This window comes from Staurois parvus, unplaced genomic scaffold (genome assembly GCF_062004578.1).
Source record: "Staurois parvus isolate SC_StPar_1 unplaced genomic scaffold, SC_StPar_1.0 ptg000034l, whole genome shotgun sequence".
NCBI classification, from domain to species: Eukaryota; Metazoa; Chordata; class Amphibia; order Anura; family Ranidae; genus Staurois; species Staurois parvus.
This window is the reverse complement of record NW_028317830.1, coordinates 530,235-542,426: the sequence shown is the minus strand read 5'-3', so window position 1 is coordinate 542,426 and position 12,192 is coordinate 530,235. Positions and strand designations below refer to the sequence as shown.

At 44.7% G+C, this 12,192-nt stretch overlaps 2 protein-coding genes across 2 annotated transcripts; both read right to left on the bottom strand.

The window, feature by feature from the left end:
- Positions 1–1,000: 1,000 nt before the first annotated feature.
- On the bottom strand, positions 1,001–1,945 carry LOC149470643 (taste receptor type 2 member 40-like). The gene has a single exon (XM_089661139.1). The coding sequence runs from the start codon at positions 1,943–1,945 to the stop codon at positions 1,001–1,003; it is 945 nt and encodes a 314-aa protein (XP_089517265.1).
- A 5,844-nt stretch (positions 1,946–7,789) lies between these two features.
- On the bottom strand, positions 7,790–8,701 carry LOC149470642 (taste receptor type 2 member 4-like). Its single transcript, XM_089661126.1, has one exon. The coding sequence runs from the start codon at positions 8,699–8,701 to the stop codon at positions 7,790–7,792; it is 912 nt and encodes a 303-aa protein (XP_089517252.1).
- Positions 8,702–12,192: the final 3,491 nt, after the last annotated feature.

Genomic DNA, 12,192 nt, shown 5'->3' with positions numbered 1-12,192 from the left:
TTTTAGCATCTCCCTGGGACAATACATTGCTCACACTTTATAATTTGTTGTGTTATACTCCTAAATTTCTTCTTATATTTCTGAAATTTGAGATGTTCTATGATAGCGCCTACCTTCTACCCAGGGGTGTATTTACCAAAAGGCATTTGCCTAAGGCGCATTTTTCAGGGGCCCCTTGGAAGAAGGGATGGAAGAAAGGACACAAGCGGCATGGGGACCTGGTGGGTTCCGAGAGAGGCTGCAGGTTCCATGACGGTGTATGCACAGCCCGACTCTCGTTCCCGGCGATATCCAGAGCCGTGAAGGTGAGTGTCTTTCTCTTTCTCGCTATGGGGGATGGTGGCCGGTGTATGGGGGGCAGTAGTAGTGGAAGGTTCGGATGGGGGGCAGTAGTAGTGGAAGGCTCGGGTGGGGGGCAGTAGTAGTGGAAGGCTCGGGTGGGGGGCACGGGTGTTCTTGGTCAATGCCAGGCTGTCTCTGTGGGGGGCCCCAATTTTTAGTGTTGCCTAGGGCAGCACAAAACCTAAATACACAGCTGCTTCTACCTCCTGATTGCCTACCTTGGTCATGTGACGGCTGATACCCGGAGGTGTGACTACGCTCGGGATTGTTTTGTTTTTTTTTATGTTATGCCCAAAGGCTGTTTTGCAGAATATTTTTCGAAAACCAATATAACAATTTTGAAAAAAAAACCCATAATAATAAAATACACGGAATTGAGGAAAAGGACACAACTAAATATTTTACTTTGTTATTTTTTTTATCTGTTTTTTTATACTGTGAAATAAAATTCCCTTTTTTCAGCCGAGAATATTGACTACATCATGATATCTTGGAAAATCAAACAATAAAATCATTAAAATTAGCAGGCATTTTTTTTTTACAAGTTGTGAGTGAAGGCAGCATCAACTCATTTTTCTAATGAAATCAAGTTCACCAAAATCCCCATTCGTCCCAGCAGTGAATGAATAGTGACCGACCACCGACCCAACCATTAACTCTAATGGTTGTCCTCAGTCCGCTTGTTGCTTTCGTTGTCACAGCAGAACTTCCCCCAGATCTTTTTCCTCAGCTTAGGAACGGCCTGGATAATGATGGCGGCCTCAAACGTTGGGAAGGACATGATTATAAAGGAACTCAGGGTGGATGTGACCTCTACAGAAGTGTCGGTGATCATGGCGGAGAACAGGAGCTCAAAAACGTAAAATAATATGGAAAGTAGAAGAAACAGGACCATTGTTCTTGTGGCGTGAGTGAGAGTCTGGAGGCTGGAGCGAGTATATCCCGAGATATTGTGCTTCATTTTATTCATGTGCCTGATCAGAGAGGATATGGTGATGGCAGTAGAGGTCAGTGCCAGGACAAAAGGTAGACAGCAGCCCAGGAAGATGCTCATCACTCTGTAGGCTACATTAAGGTGGAACGTTGCACCACTAATACAGGGGCTTCCTGTGCGGTTTGATGATGGCTTCACCTCAAGTAGAGTATCGACCGTCCAGATAGAGAGAACACTCAATAGAAATGGACCAAGGATTGATAGCAGTAGAACATGAGGAAGGAAAGACGAGAGAAGTCTTTTGAATCTAGCAATCAGCTGATGGCCAAGGTGGACTATGCTCACACAATAGTGAGCACACAACCAACCGGTCAGCCAGAAGCTACAGTAAGCCATACATTGGGCCAGCATGGATACACCTAAATTGAATTTCTTAAGGAAGAACAAACAGGGCCAAAGGAGATAAATGGTATTCTGGGCTGTGAGGACACACTGCAGGAAGACGTTGACCAGCCCCATGGTGAAGAAGATCATATTGGTTGGATGAAAACTGGATCCATTTTTCCGGCTCTTGAAGCTGAAGGACGCAATACAAGAGTTGAAAGCTATCCCTGTTCCAGTTTGCAGGGCAATGGTCATGGTCAGTAAGGTGGTCCCGGCAGAAGTCATGGCGGTGATCCTTTCTCAAAGGATGATTTTATGATCTGTGAAGGCTGACAGGTGAACCTCTGAGTTTGATGCAAATGGTTTGTGAGGCTCAGCTACGAATTTGCATGGATGCATCCTCGGTGGCCTTGGTTTCCAGGAGACTAATGGATGTTAGAATGACATACAAAAAGCAAGCAGAAGTCTACCATCCGATGTCTCCTTTCTATTTTTTTTTTTTTAAGAAGGGGTAATACAATTATAATTTCTGTCTTGATTTATGTGTTGTAGACGTGTATTGTACATCTCTGCAACATTGTTCACACTATGGACAGCAATCAGTTAGAGGCATCTCATTTTAACATTTCTTGAATTTGTACTGAACCCAATCACCACTACAACGGGACAGTTGACAGCTGAGCTCATTTTGGGTAGTACTGGCCCTTTGACAACATTAGCATTGACTGACAAAATCAATTGTCTCCCATTTCTAGTGTAGTCATGCCTCCAGGCTGATCCCCAAATATCTCCATCCAGTCATGTCAGCTGGCCTAGCAATCATTTGTCTTTTTTTGCTGTTTTGTGTTCCTCATTCCCTAGCTGCTTCTCCTGGGTACAAATGGGTCATCTAACCTTACTCTAGGGCTTCTATGGAGGGACTAACGTTTGTCTTCGGCAGCTCTGCTATTATGAGGCTTAAGGTGGGGCAGCTGAGTAGTCTCCGGATTGTGTGATTAAACTTTGACATACTAGACAGCAAGACAGAGGAGAGGAACATATATCAACACATGTATGTTCTCGGATCCAGGCTGTGAGCCAAAAACCATCATACATTGGACTTGACATAGCATGGAGAAACCCTTATGGCGCCTCTCCAAGCGGAAAGTAAATGAGAGTTACCCCGCCGGCTTGTAGAGAAAAGGTAGCAGCAGCCCAGAATGATTCCAGAGATTCCAGAGCAATGAAGGGATGGATGCTGTCCAAACCGACCCAAAGAATCAAATGTGTAGGATGGCTTCAGGTGCCACTCCAGCCACACCGTCTGACACGTTTCACCCCGACCACCAGGGCTTGGTCCCGGTGGCCGTGGCAAAAATTATCAGAAGACGTGGCTGGAGTGGCGGCTGAGGCCATCCTACACATCTGACTCTTTGGGTCGGTTTGAGCTGCGTCCATAGAAGGTAGTAGCAGCCCAGAATGATTCCAGTGATTCCAGAGCAATGAAGGGATGGACACCGCCCAAACCGACCCAAAGAGTCATATATGTAGGATGGCTTCAGGTGCCGCTCCAGCCACACCGTCTGACGCGTTTCACCCCGACCACCAGGGCTTGGTCCCGGTGGCCGTGGCAAAACTTATCAGAAGACGTGGCTGGAGTGGTGGCTGAGGCCATCCTACACATCTAACTCTTTGGGTCCATACATTGGACTTGGAAAAAGTTTAACAAATCCAAAATATGCTTTACTCATTACAAAAAAGGTAAATTATTATATAACTTGAGCAAAAACAAAGCTAGTCCAAACACATTCAGCATCTCCATCCATCAGCAGATTTTTTTCAGTTTCAGATTGATTTACTAAAGGGAAATAGACTGTGCACTTTGTGAGTGCAGTTACACCCTGAATGGGTATTTGCTCCAGAACTTAACATATGAGGGGAAGCTCCACCCCGCAATCGTGTGCAAGCAAAAATGCTGTTTTAATTTTCTTTGATTGGGTGTTCTCAAAGTGAAGCTTCATCTCGTTTACTAAGCTCCGGAGCAACTGCACTTACAAAGTGCACAGTCTATCTGCCTTTAGTAAATCAATCCCACTATGACCCGTCAGTGGGTGTCCAATGCTGACCTAGGAGACACAATAAAGTTAGCTCCCAGAAAACCAAATCAAGAATGCCGGAGATCAGGCCTACCATCTCAGCAGGAGACATTCACCCAGCCCATTCTGTAGGCATCTTATGACTTTGTGTTTATCAATGGGCAATCTACAAACATATTATATTTCGAGAAATTCAAAGAAATTTCATTCTTGGTTACCAGTTTTTTTTTTATATAATACTGCATGTGTTAGAACATTCCATAGCTTCATGCCTCTTTCCATAAAGAATCCCTTCCTATACCAATGGTGGCATTTCCTTTTCCCCATATACAACACATATTGACTCACATTATCTGTAGGTCTGTATACATGACGGGAAGTGTTCTGTGTGGCACCACAATCCCTATATCAACCCAAAGGGAGGAGAGCACTGACCTGGGGGGATCTGTCTACCTCCCGCCTCCTTAGGAAAGGGTGTTTCCACTTTTGCAGGCAAATGTGAAAAGAAAAATATACTGTATATATATATGTTTGTCATGTGTTCCCGTTCTAACTGCACGCACATTATCTGTAGGTCTGTATACATGACGGGAAGTGTTCTGTGTGGCACCACAATCCCTATATCAACCCAAAGGGAGGAGAGCACTGACCTGGGGGGATCTGTCTACCTCCCGCCTCCTTAGGAAAGGGTGTTTCCACTTTTGCAGGCAAATGTGAAAAGAAAAATATACTGTATATATATATGTTTGTCATGTGTTCCCGTTCTAACTGCACGCCTAAACAAAAAATTACAAATATATTATTATTGTTATTATTATTCTTCAGGATTTATATGGCGCCAACAGTTTGCACAGCACTCTACTATCTGTTACAAAATATACATTGAGCTATGTTAATAGGGCCATATAACAATTATAATGTAGGTGTTATCCTGATGTGGCTGAAAAAGTGGAAACACGTTAGAATAAAATGTAATTTAATCACATGAGTCCGAAGACGGGAAGCAAAAATGGCGAGGGGTCTGAGAGATAATACGTATCAGGAGAGACTTCAGGAACTTCGTATGTCCAGTCTGGAGGAAAGAAGGGAAAGGGAAGACAAGACTGAAACCTTTACATACATCAAAGGGGTGAATAAGGTTCAAGAGGGCTCAAAATAACGGGAGGAAAGTTCAAAGCTATTATTAAAAAGTATTATTTTACTGAAAGAGTAGTTGATGCTTGGAATATACTTCCAGCAGAGGTGGTGAGCCGGTCCACATGTTTGGGACAAACATAGATCTATACTCAGACAAAAAGGTAACAGAAAAAAAAAAGAAAACCAAGAAATTAAAAAAAAAAAATACAAAAAATGTATAAATAAAAACAATGTCAGACTCGATGGACCACTTGGTCTTTTTCTGCCTCCACTTTTCTATGTTTCTATAATAATTATGACCTGTGTATGATGTGTATCTAAATCATCCATGGACTAAAAAGAAAAAAATAAATATTTGGCATTTTTTTCACAAGGTTTGAAAAAATAATTATGCGGACACTTTTCATCTGCCATCATTTTATTTATACAGATTGTATTTTTTCTACTCTCTGTTTATTACCTCTGTCATATTTATTGGTCCACAAGCTCCCATTCAGAGGCGTCCCTAGGGCTGGTGTCACCCGTGCGGTAACACGTGGTGTCACCCATCTAGAGAGGAAGGAGCGGTGCCGGTGTAGCGGTAAAATGAGTATCCCTTGAAGATATGTATCCCCTGAATCAACTGCGTATGTGCCGGTTTCAGGCCGAAGAAGCTGATTTCTGACTTTAGCACATAGCCTACGATCTGCTTCTTCGGCCTGAAACTGGCACAAGTGCAGTTTCTTCAGGCGATACTCATTTTATCGCTACACCGGGGCGGGTCAGCTGTCACTGTGCCGGCATCCTGCATCCCCTGTGATGGTGTCTCCCGGTATGGCCCGCACCCCCCGCACCCCCCTAGGGACTCCATTGCTCCCATGCAAAGATTAAAAAAAATAACTATTTATGCAAGATACAAACCCTTTGACCAACAACAAGGATATCTTCATCAAAATGCAAGTCAGCTTGACCGAAAGCACTAATCAATATAGAAATTAGAAGGAAAAAGATAAGTGATAAGTTGCACAATTTATTATAATTCTCATTACTAGCAAGTACAAAACAAACAGCCTTTGAATGGAAAGAGAGAGAGAAATTAGACATTTTAACTAATGAAATAGCAATTAAAAAATATATGGAACCATCAAAAATTGAAGAATAGATGGGTCACCTTGATTTCGTTATGGTATGATACAATCCTCATTGTTCTGACTATAAAATGACTAATTGGAGCTAGAGACCTCGCTGGACTGATTTATGCAGTGACTGATAGTCATTAGGTGGTTTCATGGGGAAGTGATGGTGCTGGTCACCCTTTAGAGGTTTGGGCTGCTTCCTTACTGGTACAATGACACCATCGCTTCAGTAGAGATGATACTTGAGTAAGAAGGAAGGAGCGCCTGGTGTCTGGAATAATGCAACTTCTTTTGCCTCTGTATCACACTAGCCAGTGATGAGTGGTGGTGCTGATCGCCCTTTAAAAGTTTGGGCTGCTACCTTACTGGTATGATGGTGCCAATGCTTCAGTAGAGATGCTACTTGAGTAAGAAGGAAGGAGCTCCTGGTGCCTGGAATAAAGCACATTCTTTTGTCTCTGTATCATACTAACCAGTGATCAGTAGTGGTGCTGGTCACCCCTTGGAGGTTTGGGCTGCTTCCTTACTGGTACAATGATGCCATCGCTTCAGTAGAGATGCCACTTGAGTAAGATGGAAGGAACGCCTGGTGTCTGGAATAATATAACTTCTTTTGCCTCTGTATCACACTAGCCGGTGATGAGTGGTGGTGCTGATCAGCCTTTGGAAGTTCGGGCTGCTACCTCACCGGTATGATGGCTCCATCTCTTCAGTAGAGATGATAATTGAGTAAGAAGGAAAGGCTGCCCGGTGTCTGGATAATGCAACTTCTTTTTGTCTCTGCATCACGCTAGTTGGTGATGAGTGGTTGTGCTGATCACCCTTTGGAGGTTCGGGCTTCTACCTTACCAGTATGATGGAGCTGTTGCTTCAGTAGAGATGATACTTGAGTAAGACGGAAAGGCTGCCCGGTGTCTGGATATTGAAACTTCTTTTTGCCTCTGTATCACACTAGCCGGTGATGAGTGGTGGTACTGATCACATTTTGGAGGTTCAGGCTGCTACCTCACCGGTATGATGGAGCTGTTGCTTCAGTAAAGAAGAAGGAAGGATCACCCAGTGTCCTGATAATGCAACTTCTTTTGCCTCTGTATCACACTAGCCGGTGATGAGTGGTGCTGCTGATCAGCCTTTGGAGGTTTGGGCTGCTACCTCACCGGTATGATGGAGCTGTTGCTTCAGTAGAGATGATACTTGAGCAAGAAGGAAGGAGCTCCTGGTTTTCAGATAATGCAACTTCTTTTGCCTCTGCATCACACTAGTCGGTGATGAGTGGTGGTGCTGATCACCCTTTGTTGGTTTGGGCTGCTACCTTACTGGGACAATGGAGCTGTTGCTTTAGTAGAGAAGAAGGAAGGATCGCCCAGTGTCCAGATAATGCAACTCCATTTGCTTCTGCATCATGCAAGCCAGCATTTGCCATCACAAAAGTTTCTGGTACGACCATGGAGTCCACTCCAGTAGCACATACCAACAGCCCTGGGGGAAGCAAATGCATTTGCTCTATCTGTATGTTTTTACACTTTCAATAAACAATTGTATTCTTCCACCAAGAGTTGCATTGCTCTGGACACCAGCACTCCTTCATTCTTACTCAACTATATAATGTAACACCCAATAATTAATTAATATACACAACAAATGTTGAATTTTTTTAACTAGATATTACCATGGAATGCTTATGATCCCTATTTGCCTCTCACGTGTGTTGTTTTAAGTTAAATTTTACATGGGCCGTGGCCATGAGGTGCCAAAAGAATCGCTGATAGCTCTTATTAATAATATCCAACATAACCCAAGCTCTAAGTATCATTTTCCCCAGATCTCACTCTGCAGAATCTTTCCAAAATGATTTTCCGGAGCTGAGGGTTGGCCTGGATAATGATGGCGGCCTCGGCCGTCGGAAAAATTGTGACTATCAACAACTTAATGTAAATCATGGGATCGCCAACTGAATGTTCTACGTAGAGAAGGGTCTCCGAGACATAAAACACAACAGACAGTATAAGGAAGAGAAGCATGGTCCTTATAGCATTGGTGTGAGCATGGAGTTTAGGACCAGCAAATCCAGGCTGGTTGTATTTTATTCTCTGGACATGTCTTACGAGTGAGAAAACCGTGGTGATCATTGAGAGAAAAATAAAGAAAAAAGGCAGAAAGCAGCCAAACATACTTGTTATCACTAGCCAATAGACATCGTAGGACACCACATGTACTACAGAGGTGCTGTTTCCTGAATATAGCTTTTGAGGCTTGACTTGAAATTGGAAGACCAATGGAAAAGTTAGAAAAAGTGACCCCAATCCTAAAATGAGGAGCATAGTAGGCAGGTGGAATGAGAGGGTCCTCTTTATCCATAGGAAGAGGCGGTGGTTGGAGTTGGTGATGGTGGTGCAGTAATAGGCACAGAGGCAGGCGGTGAGCCAAAAGCTGAAGCACATGTGGAACTGCTGTAGGAAGGCGAGCGTTGAGCAAAGTCCTTCAATGGAAGAACAGGAGGAGGGCCAATATACACTGAATATGATCTGAGATGCTGTACAACAACGCATAGTGATGTTCACCATTCCCATGACCAGCTGGGTGAGCTCAGACAGGTTCCACCTCAACCCACTCTTCACTCTTTTACTATTGATTGCGACAATAATCGCGTTTAGAATAATTGCCAGTGCCCCTTCTGTGAAGGTGAGGATCAGCATAACTTCCAGTGATGACATTTCCCCGGCTGTATCTTCCTGTCTCTCTACGGCGAATATTCCTCTACAAGATGTTTTATGCATGGACTGACTAATGCAAATACTGTCTCCTGGCTACCTGTATACACAGGATTTACATAGTCAATCAAAGAGAAGAAAGATACATTGCCATGGAGTTCAGCCTAAATAAATAGAAAACCATCAGCTAATCTAGAGAGAACAACAAAAAATCCTTCCTATTGGATACCCCTGGGAGGGATCAACACTCTGTAGTGGCATTTCAAAGTAAATATCCACAGGCAATACGAGTGAGGTCCAGATTTGCTACTACCAGGGGTTTGCAACAAACCCTTCAGATTTGAAATTTGCAGCCCTGACAAAGAGAAGTTTCCTTCTAGTTTCCTTTTGTCATTAGATGGCTGGTTTGTATGATGTGGAATATCCTTGTTTGAAACTATTAAGTTGTAACTTGTTATATACACTCACCGGCCATGTTATGAGGTCCACCTGGTCAATGGTTCAGTAACACAAATTGCTAACCAGCCAATCACATAGCACCAACTCAATGCATTTAGGCATCTAGACGTGGTGAAGACGACTTGCTAAAGTTCAAACCGAGCATCAGCATAAGGAAGAAAGGGGATTTAAGTGACTTTGAATGTGGCATGGTGGTTGGTGCCAGACGGGCTGGTCTGAGCATTTCAAAAACTGCTGATCTACTGGAATTTTCACACTCAACCATCTCTAGTTTACAGAGAATGGTACGAAAAGGAGAAAATATCCAGTGAGCATCAGTTGTGTGGAGGAAAATGCCTTGTTGGTGTAGAGTTCAAAGGAGAATGGGCAGACTGGTTCCAGATGATAGAAAGGCAACACTAACTTCAATAGCCACTTGTTACAACCAAGGTATACAGAATACCATCTCTGAACGCACAACACGTCCAACCTCTACAGCAGCAGAAGACCACACCGGGTGCCACTCCTGTCAGCTAAGAGCAGGAAACGGCGGCTACAATTTGCACAGGTCACCAAAATTGGACAACAGAAGATTGGAAAACCGTTGCCTAGTCTGATGAGTCTGGATTTCAGCTGAGACATTCAGATGGTAGGGACAGAATTTGATGTAAACAACATGAAAGCATGGATCCATCCTGCCTTGTATCAATGGTTCAGGCTGGTGGAGGTGTCATGGTGTGGTGGATCCATCCTGCCTTGTATCAATGGTTCAGGCTGGTGGTGGTGGTGATGTCATGGTGTGGGGGATCCATCCTGCCTTGTATCAATGGTTCAGGCTGGTGGAGGTGTCATGGTGTGGTGGATCCATCCTGCCTTGTATCAATGGTTCAAGCTGCTGGTGGTGGTGTCATGGTGTGGGGGATCCATCCTGCCTTCTATCAATGGTTCAGGCTGCTGGTGGTGGTGTCATGATGTGGGGATCCATCCTGCCTTGTATCAACGGTTCAGGCTGGTGGTGGTGGTGGTGTCATGGTGTGGTGGATCCATCCTGCCTTGTATCAATGGTTCAGGCTGGTGGTGGTGGTGTCATGGTGTGGGGGATCCATCCTGCCTTTTATCGATGGTTCAGGCTGGTGGTGGTGTCATGGTGTGGGGGATCCATCCTGTCTTGTATCAATGGTTCAGGCTGGTGGTGGTGGTGTCATGGTGTGGGGGATCCATCCTGCCTTTTATCGATGGTTCAGGCTGGTGGTGGTGTCATGGTGTGGGGGATCCATCCTGTCTTGTATCAATGGTTCAGGCTGGTGGTGTTGTCATGGTATGGCGGATCCATCCTGCTTTGTATCAATGGTTCAGGCTGGTGGTGGTGGTGTCATGATGAGGTGGATCCATCCTGCCTTGTATCAATGGTTCAGACTGGTGGTGGTGGTTTCATGATGAGGTGGATCCATCCTGCCTTGTATCAATGTTTCAGGCTGGTGGTGGTGGTGTCATGGTGTGGGGGATCCATCCTGCCTTGTATCAATGGTTCAGGCTGGTGGTGGTGGTGTCATGGTGTGGGGGATCCATCTTGCCTTGTATCAATGTTCAGGCTGGTGGTGGTGGTGTCATGGTGTGGTGGATCCATCCTGCCTTGTATCAATGGTTCAGGCTGGTGGTGGTGGTGTCATGATGAGGTGGATCCATCCTGCCTTGTATCAATGTTTCAGGCTGGTGGTGGTGGTGTCATGGTGTGGGGGATCCCATCCTGCCTTGTATCAATGGTTCAGGCTGGTGGTGGTGGTGTCATGGTGTATTGGATCCATCCTGCCTTGTATCAATGGTTCAGGCTGGTGATAGTGGTGTCATGATGAGGTGGATCCATCCTGCCTTGTATCAATGTTTCAGGCTGGTGGTGGTGGTGTCATGGTGTGGGGGATCCATCCTGCCTTGTATCAATGGTTCAGGCTGGTGATAGTGGTGTCATGATGAGGTGGATCCATCCTGCCTTGTATCAATGTTTCAGGCTGGTGATGGTGTCATGGTGTTGGGGGTGTTTTCTTGGCACTAGCAAGGTGGACCTAATAAAGTGGCCAGTGAGTGTATATCCACTTCCCCTGGATTATTGTGATTAGAGATGAGCGAATCGAAGTAGGCGAAGTGGAATTCGTTTCGAATATTGGGAAATATTCGATTCGCGCCGAATCCGAAAATTAGCCAGCTTCGGATGCACGAATCAAATTTTCCCAAAAATGGCGGCGACATGTGTGGCGACGGAGCGGGGATCTCTGGGAAGGCGCGCAGACAAGGCGCGCTGACCCATAATGCATTCATTCATGACATGTGATCGCATTAGCCAATCAGCAGCCTGCCAGACAGCACTGTGTAATGGTGGAGCTATAAATTGCGGCCATCTTACAATTCTCCATTAGCCTCCGGTCATTCAAGAGAGACAGACCTGTCTGTATTAAGGACAGAGAGACTTTAGGGTCACAGAATCGTTACTTAGGGACACAGAATCGTTACTCAGGGACACAGAATTGTTAATCAGGGACACAGAATTGTTACTCAGGGACACAGAATTGTTACTGAGGGACACAGAATTGTTACTGAGGGACACAGAATTGTTACTGAGGGACACAGAATTGTTACTCAGGGACACAGAATTGTTACTCAGGGACACAGAATTGTTACTGAGGGACACAGAATTGTTACTGAGGGACACAGAATTGTTACTGAGGGACACAGAATTGTTACTCAGGGACACAGAATTGTTACTCAGGGATACAGAATTGTTACTCATTTACAGACACAGAATTGTTACTGAGGGACACAGAATTGTTACTGAGGGACACAGAATTGTTACTGAGGGACACAGAATTGTTACTCAGGGACACAGAATTGTTACTCAGGGACAGACACAGAATTGTTACTGAGGGACACAGAATCGTTACTGAGGGACACAGAATTGTTACTGAGGGACACAGAATTGTTACTCAGGGACACAGAATTGTTACTCAGGGACACAGAATTGTTACTCAGGGACAGACACAGAATTGTTACTGAGGGACAGACAC

Coding starts and splice junctions, on each gene's coding strand:
- LOC149470643 (XM_089661139.1), bottom strand. CDS start 1,945: ATGACTTCTGCCGGGACCACCTTACTGACCATGACCATTGCCCTGCAA.
- LOC149470642 (XM_089661126.1), bottom strand. CDS start 8,701: ATGTCATCACTGGAAGTTATGCTGATCCTCACCTTCACAGAAGGGGCA.